Source organism: Labeo rohita, unplaced genomic scaffold (genome assembly GCF_022985175.1).
Source record: "Labeo rohita strain BAU-BD-2019 unplaced genomic scaffold, IGBB_LRoh.1.0 scaffold_90, whole genome shotgun sequence".
NCBI lineage: Eukaryota > Metazoa > Chordata > Actinopteri > Cypriniformes > Cyprinidae > Labeo > Labeo rohita.
The window spans coordinates 464621-490350 of NW_026129854.1; the positions used below are offsets into that span (position 1 = coordinate 464621).

At 36.7% G+C, this 25730-nt stretch overlaps 1 protein-coding gene across 2 annotated transcripts in view; it reads left to right on the forward strand.

The window, feature by feature from the left end:
- The window catches only part of usp36 (ubiquitin specific peptidase 36), a 32494-nt gene extending 7234 nt beyond the window's left edge, over nt 1-25260 (forward strand). The window contains exons 3-21 of one of the 2 annotated variants that reach the window (XR_007827317.1): nt 77-298; nt 2367-2477; nt 2751-2853; nt 2943-3010; nt 3999-4069; nt 4191-4273; nt 4444-4555; nt 4660-4800; nt 7184-7284; nt 7375-7510; nt 7872-8225; nt 10715-10921; nt 11446-11561; nt 14755-15387; nt 18919-19112; nt 19383-19568; nt 19734-19779; nt 19951-20066; nt 21670-21804. Coding sequence is in view for 1 of the 2 variants with exons in the window: in XM_051105128.1 (XP_050961085.1) it covers nt 77-298; nt 2367-2477; nt 2751-2853; nt 2943-3010; nt 3999-4069; nt 4191-4273; nt 4444-4555; nt 4660-4800; nt 7184-7284; nt 7375-7510; nt 7872-8225; nt 10715-10921; nt 11446-11561; nt 14755-15387; nt 18919-19112; nt 19383-19568; nt 19951-20066; nt 21670-21801 (3086 nt within the window). In the remaining variant the exon portion in view is untranslated. Of the gene's footprint in view, nt 1-76; nt 299-2366; nt 2478-2750; nt 2854-2942; nt 3011-3998; nt 4070-4190; nt 4274-4443; nt 4556-4659; nt 4801-7183; nt 7285-7374; nt 7511-7871; nt 8226-10714; nt 10922-11445; nt 11562-14754; nt 15388-18918; nt 19113-19382; nt 19569-19733; nt 19780-19950; nt 20067-21669; nt 21805-23920 lie in introns of those variants that run through there. The other variant, XM_051105128.1, reaches the window with a different exon arrangement.
- Nucleotides 25261-25730: the final 470 nt, after the last annotated feature.

Below are 25730 nucleotides of genomic sequence, written 5' to 3' on the forward strand. Positions count from 1 at the left end.
TTTAGTCTTTATACGATTTAAAATGCAAGTAATAAGTATTTCTCTCTTAATAAACTGGTCTTGTCTTTTCCGACAGTCTCAGAAAGCCTGAGCGTGGGGCAAAGCGATGGGATCCCTGCACCGCAGAAGATGCTCTTCCCTGGGAACAAGCTGTCCATGAAGTGGGAACGGGTGTATCGGGTTGGAGCCGGCCTCCACAACCTGGGCAACACCTGCTTCCTCAACTCCACTGTGCAGTGTCTCACCTACACCCCACCATTGGCCAGCTACCTGCTCTCAAAGGAGCACAGCCGATCCTGTAAGCAAAGAGCTTCACTAAATCTCGTTAGGCCAGAAACATACTCAGATGCGAATGCTTGAACAGCGTGTTAAAAGCCAACAGTTAATGGGTTAATGTGGTGAAACGTAGCATGCAAATTGCGTTCAAGTTCTTGTTTAGAGCAGTGGTTCTCAATCTTTTTGACCCTGAGGCCAAAATGTAGGCATTTTAGAATGATTAATAAACAATAATAAAAAAAAACTCATACATTTACATAACTAGAAACATTCACATTTATTCTAGAATCAAGATGACATTTCCGTGTCTGGAAATCACATCCTTAAATCCTCTCACATACAGTAACCTGGTTTCCAGAGACTTGTGGGAACTCTGGGTCTTAAATAAAGATGACAGTTGTTGAAAGAACAAATTAAACCAAGACATTACAGTGCCTTGAGAAAGTATTATTTTTTTTCACATTTTATGTTGCAGCTTTATGTTAAACTGATTTAATTTACTTTTTTCCACATCAGCCTACACTCCATACACCATAATGACAAAGCACAAAACAGGTTTGTAATAACTTTGCAAATTTATTAGAAATAAAAAACTGAAATGATTCCATTGCGTAAGTATTCATACCCTTTTCTGGGACACTTGGAATTTAGCCCAGGAGCACTCCTGTTGCTTATAGATGTTACTACACTTCTAGTGGAGTTAAACTGTGGCAAATTCGTTTGAGTGAGTATGATTTGTAAAGGCATACACCTCTCAGAAAAGGTCTAACAGCTGAAAATGCATATGAGAGCAAAAACCAAGCCCTTAGGATAAAATAACTGCCTATACAGCTCAGAAACAGGCTTGCGTCAAGGCACAGTTCTGGGGAAGAGTTTAAAAAATTCTGCTGCGTTGAAGGTTCACAGAAGCGTGTAGCCTCCATTATTTATATGGAAGATGCTTGAAACAACTAGGACTCTTCCTAGAGCTGACCTCCTGGCCAAACTGAGCAATTGATGGAAAAGGGTCTTGGCTAGAGTGCTGACCAAGAAGCTGATGGTCACTCTCAGATAGAAGAAACCTGCAGAAGGACAAACAACACTCCACCAATCTTGCGAAACTCAAACCTCTCCTCAGTGAAGACGCATAAAAACACGCTTGGAATTTCCAAAAAAAAAAAAAACACCTAAAGGACCCTCAGAGTGTGAGAAACAAGATTCTCTGGTCTGATGAACCTGAATTCCAGGTATCATGTTTGGAGGAAACCTGACACTGCTCATCACCTTAAGAGTACCATCTCAACAGTAAAGTGTGCTGATAGCAGCCTCATGCTGTGGGGCTCTTTTTCAGCGGCAGGGACTGAGGGACTTGTCAGAGGAGAAAGAACGCTCAATGCACCAAAATATAGAGAGAACTTTAATGAAAACCCAGTCTAGAGCATTCAGAACCTCAGACTGGGCAGAAGGTTCATCTTCCAACGGGACAGTGACCCTAAGTACACAGCAAGACTGGCTTATAGACCACTCTGTGAATGTCCTTGAGTCTTGGCTTGAACGCAATTAAATATTCTTGAAGATACCTGAAAGTGGCTGCCTGCCCTGATCAAAGCTGACAGAGTTTTAGAGGTGAAGAGGTGAGGAGAAGAATGGCAGATAATTGCCAAATACAGATGTGCAAAGCTTGTCGCATCATAACCAAAAAGACTTGAGGCTGTAAAGGTGCTTCAATCAAGTACTGAGTTAGAAGTATGAATACTTATGCGATGTACTTATTTTCAGTGTTGTACTTTTAAAAAAAATTGTGAAGTGCTTTTTCATTACAGTGTATGAAGAGAAAATTGATGTGGAAAAAAATTATTTAAAACTCTAAGACTGCAACATAAAACGTTAAAAAAGGGGGTATGAAAACTTTTGCAAGGCACTGTATGTCATGATTTTGAACTATTTTGGCTAAGCATACTTGAAGTTTTCTAAGTTTGCGTCTCAGGCCCCTGGTTGAGAACCGCTGTTTTAGAGTATGCTTGGTTTAAAACATGTTAACTTCATAGAGGTAGTTGGTTTGTGAGTTTCTTATGAATGCTGATGTAAAATCTCACTTTTGTCTCCTTTAGGTCACCAATCTGGATTCTGCATGATTTGTGTAATGCAAAATCATATCATCCAAGCCTTTGCCAACACAGGCAACGCCATCAAGCCTGTATCGTTCATCCGAGATCTCAAAAGTAAGACCTACTTCTATTAGCTAAACCAAGTTTGTTCAAGCAAATGTGCGGCACTGCCAAATGGCTTTAAGCTAAGAGGTGACTTACTGGTTATAGGAAGTTCTGCTGATGACTACTGTGGTAGCCTGTGACTAAGTGTTGAGTCATGAGATTGTGTTCCAGATACTCTCGGGAGTGTCGTTTTTGATCATTTTCACTTCAGTTTTCTATTTCTCTTTTCCTTTCCTCAATTATCCTCTAAAATAACCTTTGGCTTTTTTTCATATCCTTTAGAAATTGCTCGCCATTTTCGGTTTGGGAGTCAAGAGGATGCGCACGAGTTTCTGCGTTACACCATTGATGCCATGCAGAAAGCTTGTTTGAATGGATATCCCAAGTAAGACCATAACCATAACTAACTTGCTGCAGAAACCCCAAGATTTTGTTTTAATGGATCAGAGGAATGATGAGTCCTTCTGTTCACAGACTAGACAGACAGACACAGGCCACCACGTTGGTCCACCAGATTTTTGGGGGTTATCTGAGGTCTAGAGGTAAGCAAAGACATTACATCAATTTCAAATATAATTGTGATGCCTTGAGATCCAAGAGTATGTTACCTAATAAAAGTGGGTTGATTCACTGGCTCTAGAAAATTAAGCATTAAACGTTTTGAATATGTGTTTTTATCATTGTTTTGTTAATTTTGATTATGATTGAGAGGTGATATCTATATGTGACCCTGGACCACAAAACCAGTCATAAGGGTTTATTTTTTGAGATTTATACATCATCTGAAAGCTGAATAAATAAGCTTTCAATTGATGTATGGTTTGTTATAGGACAATACTTGATGAAATACAACTATTTAAAAATCTGGAATTTGAGGGTGCACAAAATATAATCAAAATATTACAAACATATTTAAAAAAAAAAAAAAAAGGTTTTTAACAGTGCATATTACTAATTAAAAATTAAGATTTGATATATTTATGGTTGGAAATGTACAAACCTTTAATTCTTTAATCTTTAATTAATATCCTAATGATTTTGGTCCAGGTTTACATATTTAATAGATAGATAGATAATAGAAAGATACACCATATAATATATATATATTTTTTTTTTTTTCTTTTATTTATTTTTTTTTTTAAAGGCTGCTTTTATTTGATCAGAAATGCAATAAAAGCAGTAATATTTTGAGAGATTTAAAATAACAAATTTCTATTTTAATATATTTTAAAATAGTAAATATAAAATATAGGATAAACTATTTATATTTCAAATAAACGCTGTTCTTTTGAACTTTGTTTACCAAAATAATCCTATTTACAAAAGAACAGTATTTATTTGAAATATAAATTGTTTATGCCATCATGAATATCTCTTTTTTGTTGTTGTTGGTGGTGGTTAAATTTAATGCATTCTTTCTAAATAAAAGTGCACATTTTTGCAATAAAAATCTGACTGACCCAAACTTTGAATGGTAGCATATGATGTATGGATCTGTATCTTTATATTCTCTGTTCTCTGTTTTTGCAGTGAAGTGCTCTATTTGTAAAAGCGTGTCGGATACGTATGACCCATACCTGGACATCGCCCTGGAGATTCGGGTGAGATTCTGAATTCGTTTTTCAAAGGCCTGTGGTTCAGTCACGTCAGGATGATGGATGTCTTTTGTCCCAGACTGAAATCTGCTCTGAATAACATTAAGTCTCTCTCTTTCCATTTCAGCAAGCGGCTAACATCGTTCGTGCTCTGGAACTATTTGTCAAGTCTGATGTTTTGAGTGGCGAGAATGCCTACATGTGTGCCAAGTGAGTTGTACATCCATAACCGAGGCTCTTTCTTACAAGTTTATACAGTATCGTCAAAACTTACTCATCCAGTCAAGTTCTTGATCCATTAAACAACCACCCAGAAGCACTCATACCACATTCGCATCTTCAGAATCACAGCTGTTCATCATATTCTTTTCTTGCTTTAGATGCAAAAAGAAAGTTCCAGCGACTAAGAAGTTCACAGTTCACAGAACGTCAAATGTGCTGACACTGTCACTTAAACGTTTCGCCAACTTCAGTGGAGGAAAAATTACCAAGGTATCAGCTCATACACACCACTGACATGCAAACAGGCTTTTATTCTGTGATCAACCTATTGATTGATGTGTTTTTTTGTTTTGTTTTGTTTTTTTTTTTTAAAGGACGTTGGCTACCCAGAGTTCCTGAACATTCGTCCGTACATGTCCCAGAGCACGGGCGATCCAGTGATGTATGGCCTCTATGCTGTCCTTGTGCATTCTGGGTACAGCTGCCATGCTGGACACTACTACTGCTACGTCAAGGTGAGCGCCAACACCATGGGTTTTAAACAAAACCCATTTATTTATACATTTCAGGTGCATTTTGTTTTTAAAAGCAGTTAATTGTAATGTCTGTAGTATATGCCCAAGTTAAACAATGTTTAGCTAATTGGGATCTGATTGGATAATTTCTTACAAGTACTGTGGTGGTACCATGTTTTAGTGATAAAGTGTATTCCCTTGGTTTACCATGGTACTTCTGCTGGTACATGTCCCAAAAAGCATGAAAACCAGAGTTCTTTTGCTATTTTGATTATTACTCTCTGTAACACTTTATTCTGATTGGCCAGTCGCAGCAGTGAGCAAGTCTTTTGTATAATAATTAGGTATGTGATATCAAAATCTTATGATACAATAATATCGCAATGGGACGTCCATGATACAACATTTATTGCAATATTAAAAAAAAAAGACAAATGAAATTTAAAATAAGACCTCCAACCCATATTCTTCACTAAGAAAACTTAAGTCAGAAAGTCAGTAAATTGACTTGTACCTGAACTTTAAAGGGGACTCAACCCTCTTTTTATTTGTGGTGTGCTGTCTTAGTCTAAATTACATTCACACTGGTGTTTTAGGAAGCCAAACAATAATAATAATAAAAACCACGAGAGTAATAGCCATACATTGTAAAACAATTTAAATGAAAATTAATGTTTCATAGGTATATTATTTTTTCTTTACACTAAAGTGGGGAAATTACTTGGGATGCCCTTGAATAAAGATTTTTCTGGTCAGCTGGTAGTTGTTCATTTTAAGCATTAGTTGACTATTAGTTGCATGTTTATTAATAAACCATTTAAATCATAATAATAAGCCTTTAATTAGCCTAGTAAGTGCTCAAGCGCATACATAAAGCTTGCTACAGTGCGCTGGCAGATATAATAATTATGAATGTGTCAGGGAAAACCAGCAAGGAGACTACATTAAGATTAATAATTTATTGATAAGTGCTTTTTTTTGTTGTTGGCTTAAGACATGAAGTCGGAGACACTGACTCGTCATCTCTGCAGTAGTGATGCACCTGTTTGCATGTTTCATGTGGATTTCATAGTCAGAGTATTGTTTCCATTTAAATTGGTTAATTTGAAGGTAGACATTCTACAGATATATTTTTCGTGTCTGTGAGGCACAGAGTTTCAAAGTTTTGCACTCAAGTTCACAGAGCCTGGCGGAAAGCTCATCCTGTTTGCTTTCATTATTTTACAAAAACACAATGCTTTGTTGTTATTCCAAGTGCACACAAATAAACGTAGGGTCTTTACAGATTTTTTACAGGTATTTTAAGAGCAAGTCTGCACTGGCGCATGCTGCTATTCACTTCCACACAGAGACTTCAATAGTGCAGTTCTAAGTTAACATTAGATTCAGTGGCCATGTAAAGTTGCTACTACTTACATATTTCAGATGAAAAGCCATATTTGAGGTTGATGAATGATAGATGTGCATTTGGATGTCCTACGCGATGTACTGTATTACCACATAGATCAGCCATCAACGATCTGTCCGTGGCTGTGTGACTTTGCTACTTCGTGTGAATTTAAAATAAATAAATCAGTAAAACTAATAAATTTTTGTTTGACTAATTGTTAGTTGACTATTAGGGGGCAGCCCTAGAAATTACATTGCTTCTTTCCTAATATCTGCACTTGAAAGAGATATTTTGAATTTGGACTAAATTTAAACCACTAGCTGTCAGCAATTCATACTGCACTTAAGCTTTTATTTTCACCGAAATGGCAGTAGAGCACTTATTTTGAAAGGAAAACTCCAGCTTCAGTGAAAACAGGCTCACAATAATGTGTTTTACTACAAATCTAGTAAAATGCTGTAATCATCTGCCACAAAAATAAAGCCTAACTGGTGGCTGTCGAGTTCCCAAATGCGCGCTAAACTCACAGCCCATGCAATAAACAAGTTAACTGCATTCATTCACTGTGAACGGGGCCATTCTGAGGCACAGAAAACACTGGATCATGAGCTGATCGCCTCAATGTGTGCACTTCGGTTTGAAAAGCGCAGCAAGTCGCCTATAGCCTCGTGGTTAGCGTGCTGACATATAGTGCTGTTGCGGCATCCCGAGTTCGAATCCCAGCTGGTAGACCTTTCCCGATCCCACCCCCTTAGGCATAAAATGCCAAAGACATAAAAACTTACTGCCAATAATTTAACGTTCTTCCTCCTTCCATACCAGTGCAAATTAGAACAGCTCATTGTAGATACTGCATCTCCAAACTGCTACTATCTTTACTAAAATGACCTCAGATTACATTGGTATTTTAATATGAGCATAAAACCTTTGGATAGTCCAGAAGTCCCCAGTTAAAGCAAAAACATTGTGATTGTGACGCATGTCCTTTCATAGGCCAGTAATGGACAGTGGTACCAGATGAACGACTCCATGGTGCATTCCAGTAACATCAAGGTTGTCCTTAATCAGCAGGCCTATGTCCTCTTTTACCTGAGGTATTATTCATGCTCTTTCATCTACTCTTCATATTGCAGTAGCCAGTAGAGATGCCTCATTTTTACAAAATTACTTATTTTCTGTGGTAGGATCCCTGAAAAGAAAAACACAGATGCTTCAAATACAAAGCAGAACATAGTGCACTCTGGGAGAACTAATATGACACCGGAGCAGCTGAAGAAGAGCACACTCAATGGACCTTTGTCTTCACCACAGGTTACAAAGGTAAGAACGTCTGACGTGATCTGGAGATATGATATGAATAAAAACAAAGGAATTGCTGCTTATTTTTACTGAACAAATCATACAGATTTACATTAAAGGTTGAATTATAAATAATAAACAAAACACGAGACATGACCAGCTCTCAGAACAATACAAATCTGACATATGGCTTAATCCAAATTTATGGCCTCATCTGTCTCTCTCCTGCAACACAGTCACTTTGGAATATAAGTCACAGCACACTTCAGGTTCATATTTTAGAAAATGCATCATAGTCATATGGTCATAGATATGGGTGGCTTCTTTTCATTTGTTGGGTACCTTTACATTTAAAAAAAATCTGTTATTTTTCCTTCTTCAGAAGCTTGATCCAGCTCAGCTGAGAAAAATCCAGTCTGTGGATGGAGGTCTCGGTATTCCAGTAGCTAGGAACTGTTCAGGGGTCCAATCGCCGAAGATGTCTAATGGTACGGGGAACTCCCATGCCCCACCCAAGCCACCCAGTGGACCCACACTGATCGAGGAGCCCTTTAAGAAAGTGAAGAAGCCCATACCTCAGCCTCAGTCCCGCAGCAGCACTCCTGCTCCATCCAACGGCCTCCCTAAACCCGACACCGACAAGAGGAGCAACAGCGAGGGCCGAGGCCTGCCATCATCTACCTCACTCAAATCCCTGTCTGACACCTCCTCAGCAGACACCTCCTCTGAGTCTAAAGTAAGTCCCTGTAGACTTGTATATGCTGTTTAGGTGAAGGATTTTGTCAAGAAAAGTGAAGTCATACAAGACTTTTAGTTGATGATGACATGGTATATTTGTTTAAACAGAAACTGTTTATTTCTGAACTCCAAATTCAGGTCTAAAGAGGTTTCCTCTTATTTAGGGGCCATTTACAATGTTTTCAGCCGAAAACAGGACTTTTTTATCTGTTTTGCCTGTTCGTTTACACAGCAACAGCATTTTGGGGGCTGAAAACACATAACTTTGCAAATGGGTTTCAAAGCTCAAGTTTTTGAAAAAGCCACGTTACTGTTTCCGTGTAGACACCCAATACAGGAATCTTTGAAAATGGTGACATCATGCACGTGTGTAGTATGTGTTAGGTATGTACACATGCACAGTATGTGTTGATTTTAAAAGCAAGCGCAAACAAACAGCACGCCAGCTACTGGCCTGGCATGCATAATACATTGTTTTTGGCAATATGTGTAAACGAGAATCGTTTTAAAAACTTGTTTACGTGAAACTTTTTAAAACGCAATGGGAAAACTTTTCTGGTTTTGACTATCGCCTTAGTTAACACTGCATATTCCTTGAATATTCACATTAATAAAGTACAATGACTTTTAAGTGCAGTTTGATGTGGGGCTGGGTGATGAACAATATCATATTGCAGTAAATATTATGAAGCTTACTGTATTTTCAGCATCTGCTGCCTTAATATTTGAGGACTTAAACTTTATCTCCAGAGATGCTCTGAGAGTCACTTCACAAGCTTTTTAGCCTTTTGTTTGAAAAAAAAAATACCATCAAATGCACAGTACAAACCACCACCATAAAAATTTGGTTTAACTTGAAGAAATTGACAGAAATATAGGTAACACTTTACAATAATGTGTAATTTGTTAATATTCATTGATGTATTAACTAACATGAATGAACAATACATTCATTATTTTTATTAACAAAGATGAATAAATATTGTACAGTTGTTCATTTTTTTTTTTTCATGTTAGTTCACAGTGCATTAACTGCGAACAAAACTTTTTATACATTAGTAAAGGTTGAAAGTAATATTAACTAAGATTAATAACTGCTGTAGAACTATTGTTCATTCTTAGGTCTGAAGTAGTTAACTAATGTTAACTAATGAACCTTATTGTGAAGTGTTACCGAAATATATTACTCTTCTATGCTACAGTGTACTTAAAAATAATATTATAAATACTACTTTTTAAGGAATGTCATATAACCAAAGAAAAAATGGAATCCTTTGTTGTGCATTTGATTTCATTTTAAGAGATTAAATTGTTAAAGTTTCTTCATTTAACTGAGCAGTTTTTGATCATAAAACACAGAATAGAGAAAAAATAAAATGGAAAACACAGAATTTAGGGAAAAATAAAATAGATTTAATGGGGCTCAAAATTAAAAGGTAGCTACTAGGGCTGGGTGTTATAACCAAAAAATTTAGCACGATAACTTTTTTTTTTTTTTTTTTTTTTTTTTTTCTCCATATTAGTCAATATTGATAATTATCATGACAAATGTCAAATTTTTATTTATTTTGAGTTTAAAGCCGGATTTTTGCCCAAAGTGAAAGTTGTAGAAGCAACACCGTTCATTTTCCTTAACAAAATAAATCTCTTAATTGAAAAATTTATTTTTTAGTTTCTGCACGTTTGTGTTGCCTGATAATATTAATAATACTATTACATTTTTGTTTCTTTGACATTTGACAGCAGCTTGAGTTAGGATGCAGGTGTCAGTTTTGTTTATTATTAAAATCAGTAACATCTGTAAAAAATGTAGCAGCCTCAGGTTTATTTGGTGAAATTTCATTTTTGGCTTTTAGCTATTTGTATGAAAAACAGTAGTCTAAATACATTTAGTATAAATGCACACATGCTATAGCTTAATCAAAAAATACTGCAATTATATTGCATTTCGCCTTTAATACATTTAATTCATATCTACATTAACAATATTATAACATTTGAAACAAATACCCACATTTCTGATAATACCATAAGGCAGTTAGTGTTACTATAGTAAATCCATGGTAAATGATGGCAATTTGTAGATTGGGATGCCTTCTGACTGAATCATTGCACAGTGTTTCCTGTTTGTCAGCGCGGTTTAATCTAGCTTTAAACTAGTTGAATTTGGCAAAGAACACAAATTACTTGCTGATTTAAAGTGCTTCACACTGGATCTGTTTGAACTTTGACCTGGGCAAATAAACGGTCCGTGTGGCGTGGCTCAAGTGAGCAGCGCTGTTATGCGCTTTTGGCGCATAAACATCATATTGAACATTTATTATCGTTATTAACTCTTCATATTCTTATATCGAGGGAAAATTATATTATGATAATTATTGTTGATTTATCACCCAGCCCTAGTAGCTACTCATTTATTAAGAAAAAAAAATGGCCATATCATCCAGCCCTAGTTTGATCTCAAATGTCTTTTGTGTTTTCTCTCAGGAGTCCATTGGCACAAGGAGCGCGCCTGTTGGTGACGTGTCTAGTGTGAACAGTCCAGCATCCCCAGCTAAGAGCACAGAGCGTGTGAACTCAGAGGAGCAGAAGGTGGTGAAACTCAAACCCCAGGCCCTCACCAACGTCTCATCAGAGCCCGTCAGCACCATGTCCCCGCCGCCCGCCAAACGCCTCGCCCTGTCCGCCAAAAAGGTCAGTCTTACCGGCTCCATCCACCCTTGTTTCATCTGCTGGTGGTTTTCAAAACTCTTTGTGTGTTTGCCTTCCCATGTTTGTCCACTTCATTCCTCGTCGACGGACTGGTGTTAAAAAAGACTTTCTTTTAAAATGGAACGTTGACATTTTGCTCACACCGGCCAATAATAAGCATGTAGTAATGATGATAATAATAATACGTTTACTTCTTTCAGCTCATGTCTGTTTTGTCAGTTCGCAGTCTACACTGCTGTCCTTTTTAAGAAATTTCTTTTATTTTTTTTACTTTTTTATTTCTAACAACTTCTAATTCTTCTCTGCTACACTTTCTTTTTTTCCTTCCCCCTTCCTACTTTTTTCTTTCTTTTTTTTTTTTTTTTTTTTTTTTTTTTTTGGTTTGGTCTTGATGATTTCTTCCCCATATGGGTCCCTTTGTCATTGTCACGTTTCATGGCTATGGTTTTTTTTTATTTTATATTTTTTTTAGACCACAAAGTTTTTATTTATGTCAATAACTGCAGGCCAGTCCCCGGCAGAGCCTGAGCAGCAGCACTGAGGCTCCGCCCCCTTCATCTCATCATCTGTCCAGTGATCCCACACACCTTCTCAGCCGGGCCTCAACCCACCCGCACCACAGGTACTCCCTCGCTCTGAAGTTAGAGGCATTTCAGATTCAGTTTAATTTTGACTTTACATTTTGGATGTAAAAATAGATGTGCTTTTCACAGTCCAGTCAATTCTAGTGGAACATGTGGAGTGTTTTGACGGGGCGTCATCAGTCGTCCATATTGGCGGCACAGAATGTAAACAATGCTACTGAACCAAATGAAACTTGCTGATTATTGCTGCTGAAAATGGTCAGTTATTGTCATGTTTTGGGCTGTACTAATCGGTCAGACTGGTAAAAACATTTGTAGTACTACAGACTACCAAAAGTTATTTAAAAAAAAAAAAAAAATCAAGGAGAAGAGTGCAAAAAACTGTCTGAGGAACAAAAGGCATTTGTGGTTGGCCAAACTGAACCAGGATTTCCTGAATCTTGACAACATTAGTATTTGTTCTTATCATTTCCAGTCAGGTAGGTGAAATATTAGGCTAAAAACTTTAGGCCTCCTAATAACTTTAGTTTGTCAAAATATTCCGCCCTTTTGCTTGCTAAGTCCTTCTCTATATGATTTAGCAACTTCCACACATTTTGTCCATGGTTTAGACAGCATAAATTAACAGAACAATGTATTCAGTAGTATATTAACCGTGCAATCCATGCTGCTGTTTACATCCGAATATCCGCCAATATGGCATCTGGGTAACTGACCAAATCGTGACGCAAGTATAAACCCTCCATAACATTTTATTTTGATAATCCACTATAGACATTCTACTAATCGTAAGTAACTTATAAGTAGGTGTACTAAATACTGTTGTAATTCTGTATCTTGTTCTTTTACCTGACAAAACGTATTAATATTAAACTTAAGTTTAGGCTTTGGTTCTGTGTAAATAATTTGCTGCATTAGAGCTGCTTTGCTGTTGTCATGACACTCAGCACAACAGCTTTTGGCTGTGCACATCCCACATATTCCCTTGTAGAAAACCTAGTGAGCTTTGTTTTAATGCAGCATAGGCTGTTGCAAAAGCTGGTAAAATATTTTGCCAATTTTTAAGACAGCAAAGATTGTATCTTTCACTGACAAGAAAACCCCAGAATTCATAGTGACAAGTTGTGAAAGAAATGCTGATTATAAATATAGTTGATTCAGTATTGTAACGCATTGATCGTAATATTTGTTTGTTGGAGTATTGTGTCATTGCTGCATTGCATGTTCAGACATTGCATGTTTAGAATTGAGTCTTCTAAATGCTGAGCTTTGCAGGATATTAGCTCTCCAGGAGAAAGACTGGAGAAACCTGATTTAGGCATCTGCATTAATTTGGATTCATTTGAAAACAGCACTTTTGTTTTTAAAACGCTCACTATCCGTTTTCCAAAAGCTTCTCATCCACACTGCAACGTTGGAAAATGTTAAATTCGCCTTACTGTGCGTTTGTAAAACCTCATAGCTTACTGAGATGGTACAGACAGGACAGACAGACATTTTCATGAAATTTCTCACCATTTTTGATATAAAACACAACTGCCCTCATGGGTTTTTTTCCTGAAACAGAAGTAGTTTTTTTGTCATCTTTGCAGGATTGTAGTATGAAGAGTGTACAAAGTAACATTTGTAGAAATAGTGTGAAAGTGAATGGCACATAACAGGTACAATACCAGTATAAACTTTGATATCTATTGGTATAACATGCATCACATGACTAAACATGCGTCATTGTTTTCAAAAGCCTAAATAAATTAAAAAATAAATAAATAAATAAATAAATAAATATATATATATATATATATACACACACACATTTTTTTATCATTTTATGAGATTAAAATCATTATATTTTGAGAAGAAATTGAAATTTGTCAATTTTAGTCAAAATTACAAGAAAAAAGTCAAAATATTTTAAGAATAAAAGTATAAAAAGCACAAAGCTTATTGCTATTAATGGGTGGCTGGCACACTACAAACAATGAATGACACATTGTATGATTTCTGCTAATCCCACATATTCAAATTAGATGCCAATGCTTGTAATTTTTACTTCATTCTCAAAATATTTCGACGTTAATCTCGTAATCTAAAATCTTTTTTTTTTTTTTTTTATATTATTATATATAAATGTGGCACTAAAGTGCCGTTGTGTGAACAGAATGCCAAAACAGAGAGGAAAAGATGTGTTTTCTCAAACAGAAATATATTAGTGTGGACAAGGTCTTCTTATGTATGCCTTAAAGCTTTTTCTTGTCTTGAAAAGAGTGTTCCTAATTGCTTACTATTTGTTCCATTTCAGTTAGGATTTAGTGTATTCATGCACATCACAGTAATCTTAAATCCAAAAGATCACAGGGATAATTTACCAAAAAATAAAAGTTCTGCCATATCACTTGGCTGTACATCACACTGGAGAAGAAAAGTAGGCCGTAATTTCCATTTCATGCTGACTTTAAGATGAAAGTCTGAAAAACTCCTACTGACATGCATTGAATTCATAATGAAACAAAAGTAGCAACAGATGTTTTCTACCATATTGTGACATACATTAGAGAGTAAAAGAATATGAGTAGTATGATGTTTTGATTTAAATTATGAAAAGAAAAAAAATAAATAACATGCATGGATGAATCGTTCACAGTAAGATCAATAACATGCATTTAGAAAATAGTTAACTTTAATTTAAATAGTGCTGACTTTAGATCCCTTAACCCTACCCAGTACCTAAACTTAATAGCTATTTTACTAACTATTCATAAGTAGCAAATTAGAAGCCTGCTAATAGTGAGAATAGCCATAGTTAATAGTTAGTTAATAGTGAGAATTAGAACTAAAGTGTGATGTTTGATCTAAATTACACTAAGTACAGAAGTTAAATATTTTATAAGGAATAGTTCACACAAAAATGAAAATTGTCATTATTTTCTTACCCTTGTGTTCCAAATCTATATGAATTATTGTTCTGTGGTTTAATAAACATTTGCGAATAAGGGTAAATTCAGTGCAGTGGTAGTACATATTGACACTCTTTAACATCACACTTAAAAACTGTTGCAACCTGATATTTAAGCGGACTGCAATTTCTATATTGCAGTACCGCGACTGAAGAGAGATGTATTTTATTATATCCATTCTCATTTTACTATTACCCCGTTTACTACTATCGACTTGGTGTGAAACTTTATCTCTACTCTACTCCTAATAATAAAAATATTTCTGTTTTTTGCACAGATTTTCAACTCATTCGCTCAACCTGCAATCTCCACTTTCAACTCACCATCCTAAATTTTCAAGTCCCCTTAAACGGCCCTCCTCCACTCCGGAGTCGCCCGCTCATGCTCTCTCTCCACAGACCAATGGCATTAAACCCCAGCTGCCCAGACCAATCCAGAGCCAAAACCCGTCAGCCTCAACTACAGGATTACCCCAGGTGCTCGCCAGTCCCACTCTAAAAAAGAAGAAAAAGAAACTAAAACGACGACATTCGGAAGTAGAGCAGGACGCCCCTAAAGCCTCACCCCCAGAAGAACCAATGCCAAGTACTGAAAACAGAAAGAAGAAGAAAAAGAAGAAGAGGAAAAGGGAACAAGAGGCAAATGGTCTTGAGGGACAGAGAGAGTGTGTGCAGTCCCATCTCGAGCCCCGTCAGGATGAGGACTGGTGTCTTGGAGAAACTTGGAGCGTCATGTCAGAAGCCAAAGAAAAGCAGTTTGAGTCCTCTAAAGCAGAGAATCAGGAGACCAAACTTCAGTCAGTGCCTCCGATTGCCCAGCCAGAGACCGACCCCGTCCCGAAGAAGAAAAAGAAGCACAAACTCAAAGAGCAGCTAGAAGTGCTTAGCAATGGAGCCACGGCTTCAAAGTGGTAAGCTGATTACTGAAATCTAATATAATGCATTTTTACATGTACACTAGGGTTGTGTACTTGAAGCAATGGTTGCTGCATATCTTTTAAAGAGATACTCCATCCCAAAATGATTTTTTTTTTTTTTTTTTTTTTTTTCATTAGTCACTTACCCCCATGTCGTTCCAAACCAGTAAAAGCTTCATTCATCTTCGGAACACAATTTAAGATATTTTGGATGAAAACTGGGATGCTTTTGAATGTCCCAGGGACTGGGAGACTGTCAGCCACCCCACGCGGATATGCTGTTTTCGTTCAAATCAAAGCGTCAATAAACATACAAGACGTACAAGACGTAGAAGAACAGCATACGCAGTTTGCGTTCAGTGGATACTCTCCAAAATGGTGCTACGGTGACACAGATGAGACGAATTGTTGAATAAAGTCGTTATTTTTATTATCTTTCCGTACAAATAGTATCCTCGTCGCTTCATAAAATTCAGATTGAACTAGGGCTGGACAATAATTCGATATCAGTATATATCGCGATAGAATTTTTTTCAATAACGGTGATACGATTTTTAAACCCATTTCCGATATTTCGATATACATTTGCATATATATATAATTTTATACATTAGCATTTGTCACTGAAAGACGTTCAGTGCTCAGCCGTCAGAAAGAGCAGAACAGAATTGCGTGATGACGTACATCACAGACACGCTGCCAGCGCTCAGCAGTAGTTGGTTAAGCTCCGTCGCGGAAAGTTTTAGCTACAAAATGAGTACCCCTGACCAGAAATTATATTTCTTACCAGAATAATATTTCTTGCCAGAAACCTCTAGAGCCTGTCATAGAGTGTCATCAACACTAGGGATGTTCATTTCGGTTATTTTTCCTAACCGACAGCCGACGCTTGTTAACCGATTATTAACCATTAACTGACAAGATTATTTTAAATTAGAATTTAATTATTTTAGAAAGGATAAGTGTCTGTGACCCGTTAAAATACCAACATTTGTTTTCCGGGATTAATTTTACATGCGCAAAAAGCAGCAAACAACAGAACATGAGGATTCACATGGACACATCGCATCACCTGCAGCTTCTGCGAATGGAGAAAAACATCATAAAGCTAGGCTATATATATATATATATATATAATGAATGAATAGGCCTATAAGATAAATCTTTTTTTAAAACAAACAAACTAAAAAAGTGCAACAAGTAGCTAGTATGCAGAGTTTTCGTTCATTTTTGTGCTGCACGAAAGGAAGACGGCTGAAAGCGGCATCCTGTTTTTCTTTATTTTACAAACAGCAAACCGTTTACAGTTTCGATTATCTGTAAAGAGTCGTTTCCCCTGTTAGAAGGAAAAAAAATCAAGTGATTGCGCCAGCGCCGCACGCGCACACACAATCAGCCCAACATATGGGGGAAAAAAAAAAAAAATCACACTGCTTAATCGTTATCAACGTACTGCCGTGATATTATGCCAAACATTTTTTATGTGGATACTGTAATGCGAGAAGTACAAAACCAGGTTTACATAATAAATAATATTTTAGCATTCAAATACATCTTGAATACGGAGACACTTGGATTTGTGTCGTATGAGAGACCCAATGTTAGTTTTCGCTTTAGCCTAAATCGGGGGTCACCAAACTTGTTCCTGGAGGGCCAGTGTCCTGCAGAGTTTACCTCCAACTTTCCTCAACACACCTGCTTGGGAGTTTCAAGTATACCTAGTAAGACCTTGATTAGCTGGTTCAGGTGTGTTTGATTATGGCTGGAGCTAAACTCTGCAGGGACACCGGCCCTCCAGGACTGGATCTGGTGACCCCTGGCCGAAATGGTTTTGTTTTGGCTTGTCGCCGAGCTTCTTATATTTTTCATTCTTGTTCTTTTCTAAATACTGTTAAATTGAAAGGATTTTTTTGTGGAGTGAGGGGAACTAAAATAGCCTAGCCTATTGTAGCCTAGTGTATTGTAAATATTTCGCGTTGACACCAGGTCTTTCTGAATGTAATAATAAAATGCGACTTAACGTTATAGGCCTACGCGATTTATCTTTTTTCTCTCAAAAATGCAATTTCGTTTTATTTTAACCATCCAGAAAACGTTTTAAAATATTTTGATTACTGAATTACTGAAAAAAAAAACAAAAGACCTTTTAAACCGTTTAACTGATTGTATTAATCGGTCAAAATTCTTTCTGTCGGTAAAATGAGCATCCCTAATCAACACTCAACAATGTTCCGGCCAGAGCAATGTGTTTTTGTTGTTGCTCACTCTTTATTTATTTTATTGTATTATTTTTGTTTCTTTATCCTGGCTGAAGCAGTTTGTTTGTTTATATGAATTTATATGAATTTTCAGCCTGTTCTAGTTTAAATGGAAATATATTATTGTTAATAAGCTGAGTCTGAGAGCTTTATTTATTTGATAGTTTATTTCACATTTCTTGTTTGTAAAGGCTAAATACAAATAAAATGTGAACCTTATTTTTTTTGTACTGTTTTTATTAAAAAAAAAAAAAATTATATAATTTTAATAGGAGGAGCCTGGAGGTATTATAGACTTTGCAAATTCAGTTTGCAGATATTTGTAGGTACAGACATCCATTGTGTGTGTCCTCGGCAGTTTTTTCCTGAGGCTTTTTAATATTGTCCGTATCGATATCGGAATTATATCGTATCGACCGAAATTAAGAAATATATCGTGATATAAATTTTTGCCATATCGTCCAGCCCTAGATTGAACCACTGATGGCTCATGGACAATTTTGATGATGTCTTTCATACCTTTCTGGGCCTTGACAGTGGTATTTACCTGGCAGTCATTGGGACAGTCAAAAGCGTCCCGGTTTCATCCAAAATATCTTAAATTGTGTTCCAAAGACGAACAAAGCGTTTATGGATTTGGAACGACATGGGGGTAAGTGATTAATGACAAAATTTTCATTTTGGGGTGGAGTAATTCTTCCAGAATTCAAATTTCCTGATAATTTACTCGCCCCAATGTCATCCAAGATTCGGTCACAAAGAAATTAAGTTTCAAAACATTTCAAGATTTTTCTCCACATAGTGGACTTCAATGGTGGCTAACGGGCTGAAGGTCCAAAATGCAGTTTCAAAGCAGCTTTAAAGGGCTCTACACGATCCCAGTTGAGGGTTGCATTTGTGGTTAAAGTGTCTAAATTTTTAGGTTTTCTTAGAAAATGGCAGATCATTTTGCTAGATATGACCATTATTTCTCGGCTTGGATCATGTAGAGCCCTTTGAAGCTGCATTGAAACTGCAATTTAGACCTTCAACCCATTGGCCACCATTGAAGTCCACTATATGGAGAAAAATCCTGGAATGTTTTCCTCAAAAACCTTCATTTCTTTTTTCGACTGAAGAAAGAAAGACATGAATTGAATGAGATTGGGGTGAGGAAATCATGAGGAAATTTTCATTCCCGGAGTGAACTTCTCCTTTAAATGCATAATGTTACTGTGCAACTTCATTCACTTCAACATACTGGAAATGGCTTATTCTTGTCTTCTAGTGCTGGTGTAAAAGAGGTTGAAAATGCAAAGACAGAATACCTAGCAGAGACCAAGAAGAAAAAGAAAAAGAAAAAACACAAAGCCTTCAGAGAAGAAGAGGAGAGACCGAGGGATAAGGAAAAACTTCATGTGGAGCTTCAAGAGACCAATGGAGTCGATACGGGCAAGCAGAAACCTAGTAAATCAAGCACAGGTACACAGTTTTTTTTCAAAGGTTTAGTATTGAAAAAAATTTGAACTTCGCCGCTAGTACATACTGATTAAGCAATTAGTTTTGATAGGTATCTAAAAGTTAGGCGTTTTTCCCTTGATGGGTTTATATTTGTGAGTTTGACGTTTTTATCAGCTGCTCACTTGTTCATATCAATTGTAAACCATACTAGACTTCAAATGAGCTACAAACCATAACACGTTTTTCCAGGTGGATTCTCAGTGTGTTAACGTCTGGGATCTTCTGTTACAGCTGCATTGATCGTTTGGGACAGCCAGGTTCAGGATGGCTTCAAGCGTGGCCAGAACCATCAAGAAGCAGGAGGTGCATCGAGGAAAGGAACTTGCTCTGCTCCTATGGGCTGGGACGGCAAGAAAAGCTGTGACATAGTCGAGGAGCTCCTCAAGAACTCCTCAGATAAAGCTTATGGAACTGAGAGTGAGTTGTTAAGTCAACCGTACCTTGTGTACAAAACCTCTCAGTTTTCCTGAGAATTACAGAAATGAAAATGAAGTTAGAAGTAATTTCTATAGGGTTTTCAAATTAAAATAGACAAATTACATTTCTGTTGTGATTCATTTAAATGGCATTTCTTGTGTTCAGAACGATACTGGGGAAAAATGATTGAAGGAAAAACAGAAAACAATTGGTAGTTGAATTCTTACATCTAAAATTTTACAGTTACTTTGTTTGTGAATCAGAGGAAAAGTGAATTAAGATTAACCAAATGACTTCAAAAGCTCTAGAAATTCTCAACCACACAAATGATTGAAATCTTACCGTGACCTGAAATATTAAGTGTTTCAATTTCCTTCAACAGTCCTCAGTTGGGAAGGAGATCCGTCGGCCATTAGCAGAGATGCCATAGAGGATGCACGCTATGCCAAAAACGAGACTGTCATTGACGAGTGGGACAGGGATTTTGACAGTGGAAAAGTGAGGACTATAACTTTGACTTGTCTATATTTTTCAGGCAATACTTTCTGAATATTACTGTGGTTGCTATTTAGTCTACTAGTAATTCAAAATGGTGTGCTGTTTGTGCTATACTGCAGTATGTGCACAGCACACTGCCTGTGATACTGTATTTATGAATAAAGTAGTGCTGTCAATCGATTAAAAAAAATAAAAATTAGTTGTGCAATTAGTCCCACCTGACATCAAAGTTTTTAAATATACTTTTATGTTGCAATAATTTCACATTCAGTCTTCAAATTAATGTAGAAACAACATCAAGACGGTAGATTTTTAATATTTGTTAAATATTTTTCATGACTGAAGGTGAGTATCACTAATAATTACTGATGTTTCTAGGATTTTTTTTTTTTTCCATTATTATTTAACCATTGACTATAGCCATTCAACATTACAGTATAAGTGAGAGCTATACATTTTAACATTTATTAGACTTAAAAAAAAAATAATAACAACTGTAATTTATTAATATCATTAGGATATTAAGTAAAGATCATGTTCTGTGAAGATTTTTTATAAATTTCCTACCATAAATATGTAAAAACTTCAACTTCTGATTTTTAATCAGTAATATGCATTGCTAAGAACTTCATTTGGACAACTTTAAAGGTGATTTTTATATAATATTTCAATATTTTGCACCCTGAGATTACAAATTTTCAAATAGTTGTATCTCGGCCAAATATTGTCCTATCCTAACAAACCATACATCAATGGAAAGCTTATTTATCCAGCTGATGTATACATCTCAATTTAAAATATACCTGTGCCCTTTAGGAAGTAGGAAATATACAGAAATTAAATAACGTTATCAGACACTAAAATTAAATATAGATGAATTCTTAAAGCTACAAAAGTTATTGATTTCCTCTTTTTTCTTTGATAAACAGACATCACAGCAGCTGGGTTATTAGCTTATTTGGCTGCTATTACTTTAAGAGCTGCCACTGCTGAAAGTGACGTGGATCTGACATGCATGCATGCTTGCATGCTAAAATAATAAACATTTGTGCGCACTATGAGCACAGCATAATGGCTGACAGGACAGGAAAACAAAAGGCATATGGCCTGACAAAATCTCATCTGACTGCTGAAGCTCTCTCGTCACCTGTACCTTTCTAGCGCTAGGGTTGGCGCTTAAGTGAAGTTTGTAGTTTGTGTCTGAAAAGTCTCCCATTTGATGTGGTTGTAAAGACATTCTGTGACTGAACAAATGCACTTAAGGAAAAAAAAGAGACAGAAGCTGCATTTGAGAGTGGGTGGCCCACTGTAGCGCCACCCCTGTGTTAACTGCATTAAACTGAAAATTCGCTAATTTTGCCAGCACTAGAATAAAGTAATATCAGCTGTGTTTTCTTTTTCTACTGATTTCTTAATATACAGTAGTCAAAATTTGAAGTGGATCAAGAAAGTTAACGAAAGTTGTTGTAAGACAAGAATGGATATTGTTTAGGTTTTAGGGCAACTTTGAAAAGTTTTGGTCCATTTCAAATGTTGGCTACTATATATCATGAGTATTGTAATGTTATATACCAAGTAATTTAATTTCTTTCCTCTTGCATAGGTAAAGAAAATGAAAAAATACAAAAAGGAGAAGAGGAGAAATGGAAATGTCTTCCAAAAGATCCAAGAGCATCGTAACATGTGGTCAGTCACGCCAGGAGGCAGGAGGAGCAGTCTGGGGTTTCGTCATTGAAAGGTATTTAGGCACACCTTTTTTTTTTTTTTTTTTAACCACAATCAAACAAGAATTTTTTTTTTCTACACCAGGTTACAGAAGTACTAAACAATTATGTGTTATGTTAAAATCAGACTAAAATTTGACACATATTCCACTTAAATTGACCTTTTTTTAAATGTTTTTTTTTAACTGTATTTTTTTCTAATAAACATTTGCAATACGCTTAGTTAAAGAGCAGGTCATGTGGTATTTTAAAGTGTCCTAATATGGTGTTTGCATCCCCTACAAGAGTTTTAAATGCATCTAAGGTCAGAAAACATTGTCATTTTCTCAGAATATACATTTAATATTAAAATCATTTTGCAATGATATCGAAACGATTTGTTCTAAGCTGTTCTGAGCTGAAGGTCTGTAAACTTCTGAGCTGAAACTGTAAAGTTTCAAGTATACCTAATAAGACCTTCATTAGCAGGTTCAGGTGTGTTTGATTAGGGTTGGAGCTAAACTCTGCAGTAGGGTTGTCAAAAGGTACCGGGTTCGGTACTTTCGGTAATAAAATTTTAAAAACGTCCACATTTGAGCGCTGTTGAGCCGATTTTTAAACATCGCTGATTGGCCACTTAAACACACAAGAACGACGGGAGCGTTTGAAAGCCACGTGTGTCAGCGGATCCCTAATACATCTGCATATAGACAGATCCGCTGACAGACGCGGCTTTCAAACGCTCCCGTCGTGCTTATGTGTGAGCGCTCGGTGAGGAGTGTGAAGCGCTTATCAATGTGGCCAATCACAGTCATGTCTGTTGAGCGTGTGAACACTATGGCCAGTCAGCGATGTTTAAAAATCGTCTCAACAGCGCTCAAATGTAAGCGGGAAATGGACGTTTTTAAAATTTCAGTACCGAAAGTACCGAACCTGGTACCTTTTGACAGCCCTACTCTGCAGGGACACCGGCCCTCCAGGACCGGATCTCGTGACCCCTGGTCTAGATCGACACATTCTTAGGAAAAAGTGGGTCCACAGCAAATTATCAGAACTATTGCAGTAAGACAGTAGTATTGTGCTTTACCTGAAAACCTAAAGCTGCACTAAGCTGCACATCACACATTAGCACAAAAACCTTGACATTTTAAGCACTTGATTGAAAATGTACATTACCGGTTGTGGTTCGGAGATGCCAGTTGGTCCAAATAAAGGAGGTACAGACTTATCTTTCATGGGCAAGATTTAGCGAATCCTGCATTGAACTCGTCAAGATTAGAAAAGCAGTCCTCAGTAAAATGATGAGCACAAAACAAAAGGTTCGAATTGTATTGCAGTGGTATCATGGGGAAAAAATTAACCACTGAATAGGTAAAGAAAATGAACAAATTACAAAAGTACAAATAGGATTGCCGTCATCATCTTTCGGCAATGAAAACAAAACAAACTTGCTTTCACCGCGCAGAACACAGTGTCGTCTTGACATGATGTAAACATACTAACTAGCGGAAGTGTTTGTGGGCAGGTCAGAGTGTTTTGCGGGCGGACAGGGGTTGTGCTAATGTTACTTAGTGACATATTTTGGTAATAGGCAGAAAGATAAAAAAATATGACGACTCATTAAGGCAGTTCAGAGTTGACTCTTTCTTTAGATAGACAGTATCTTTATTTATCATGCACTTTTTTGATTGACACCTTTGCAGATTGTTTACATTTGAAGTATAGCTACGTTACAATCTGAAAAAAATATATTTTTTGAAAACCCATATGATCTGCGCTTTAAAATATGGCTCAACCAGTGGCCTCTCAACTTGGCCAATCATGTTTTGGTGACCGGTTAAGTCTTGTGCATCACTTTGATGTCATCACACCAGTTTTAGAGGTTAAGAAAAGATTTGTGCTCAAAGTCTCCATCAGTAAAATAATGTGCAGGTTTAGCTGGTTTATAATTCAAACATCTTTTCAAATATGAGTAGTGAACACAAAGTATCTTTTTTTGAAGAAAAGTATCCATCAGGTTAAAGTGAATTAGCGCATCCATAATTTCATTTTATCTTACACTTCCAAGTTTAAAACATTCTTTACCGATAAGCAGACTTTTTTATAGTATTGAGACTTTTTCTAACCAGATGTTTCACTGTCTTATTGCAGTTTTGGAATGTGGATCCCAGTGGTGTGTCCTGACCAGACCAGTTGCCTTATTGGATCAGCAGCAGTCGGATCTGAGATTCTTCTGAAGAGCATAAGTCCACCAGAGCGCAGCAGTACTGTGAAAATAAAGCGATGAGGCTGAGCTCATCTCCTGAGGCTTTAGTCACCATCTGAAATCCAAAATATACACCACTGATGGTGCCGTTGTGATCTTAGGATCATAATCAATAGGACAAACTGTTGAGTTTGCACCCTGTTAATCCTTAATGATTGGAATTATTCTTATCGTAATAAGAACAATTGTTTACCAGGGCCGGTTTTATTTAGGCAAGACTACACAGTATGGCGAGCATTCGGGCTGTAATGGCCAATGATGAATACTACCTGATCTGGGGCTTTTTATTGAGCAGAAAATGGGAAAATGAAGCCCCTCCCTCCAATGACTCAACAAATATCATTGTTCCCTTTATGGAACTTTTGTTTGCTAAATTGTTTTTGTTTTTCATATTATTAGGCAGTTATTTGCCTGAAAGGATCATCTGCTGGAGGAAGTAGTGTTGCCTTTTAGTTTGCCACAGACACACAGCCCTGCTGTCTTACATTGCAATACATTTACTGCTTGTGATTGTATATTTTCATGTCTTGCCTGCTCGAATACTAGCCCATCCTCCACTTCCAACGCAACTTAGCAGAGTTTGATTATGTCACATAGGAAATGCATTCATTTTTTAAAGGGAAATTATTCTTGTGACAGTTTCTATAAGGGTATTTCCTAAAACGGCACCATTTCCAGTCAGAGGGCGTGGTCTTTTATGCACGGCGCTGCATATAACAATGCAATACATTTCATCCATGTGAGCTAAAACGTAAAAAAAAAACACAGGCCTTAACACAAACCACTGTGTTTTTGCCAGGAGGGCTGAATTATTTAATAATTGGAGTATCCCCTTGTCTTTGATTTAGCGTGTCGCATCCTGTATCTCTTTTCTACTCTCTATGCAACTACAGCAATCCCACGGGTGCCCTGCGAAGGGGTCGGTCCGGGGAAAAACTCGACAAAAGCTGGTCCAAACTTCATCTTTGTGAGGTGTAAACACCCTGTTCCATGTCTGTTAGCAGTGCTATTATGCATCGGGTCAAAATGATGTACATGCTTATCCACTCAAGAGCCGTCATAGGAGTAAACCAATGTTGAAGCTTTCCTATTTAGGACATTGTACAGTCTACCTTGTGCTCTCTGTGCCCCCCTCCAGTCATTCTTGTTGTTAAAAGACCATCTCTTCATGAATCCTTGGGTTTTAGAAAAGTTGCCTTGGTTTAATTTTTAAAAATGAATAGAACATATTGCAAATTATACTTATTAAAAACATGTTAAAATGCACATTGCTAAATGGAAGCCTAATGTATTTAAGGTTTGTGGAATTGTACATGGGAAATTTTATTAACCAATAGATGTGTGTTTGGAAGACTGCTCCGAAGTCTTGTTCAGGACCCAGACACTATGCGTTCTGTAGGATGTCTGTATTCTCTTAGAAACTTTGAGATAGCTTATTTTCAAAGAGCCTGAAAGCTAAAGAACACACGAGTGTCTTTGTCATATTTGAATTGATGGTTCTGTACCTAATGCCTTTTCTGAAAAAGAGAAGTCATTCAGTATTGCAAATACATAAATATAGATATACTGGTGCAATAAAGTTGTGATTTTTGTGAAAAGCTTGTTTTAAGGCTTTCTTTTTCCCCCTATATATAGAAAATGTGACGATGTATCTGTTTCACACAAAAGTAAGATTTTAGACTAATATAGACAGTG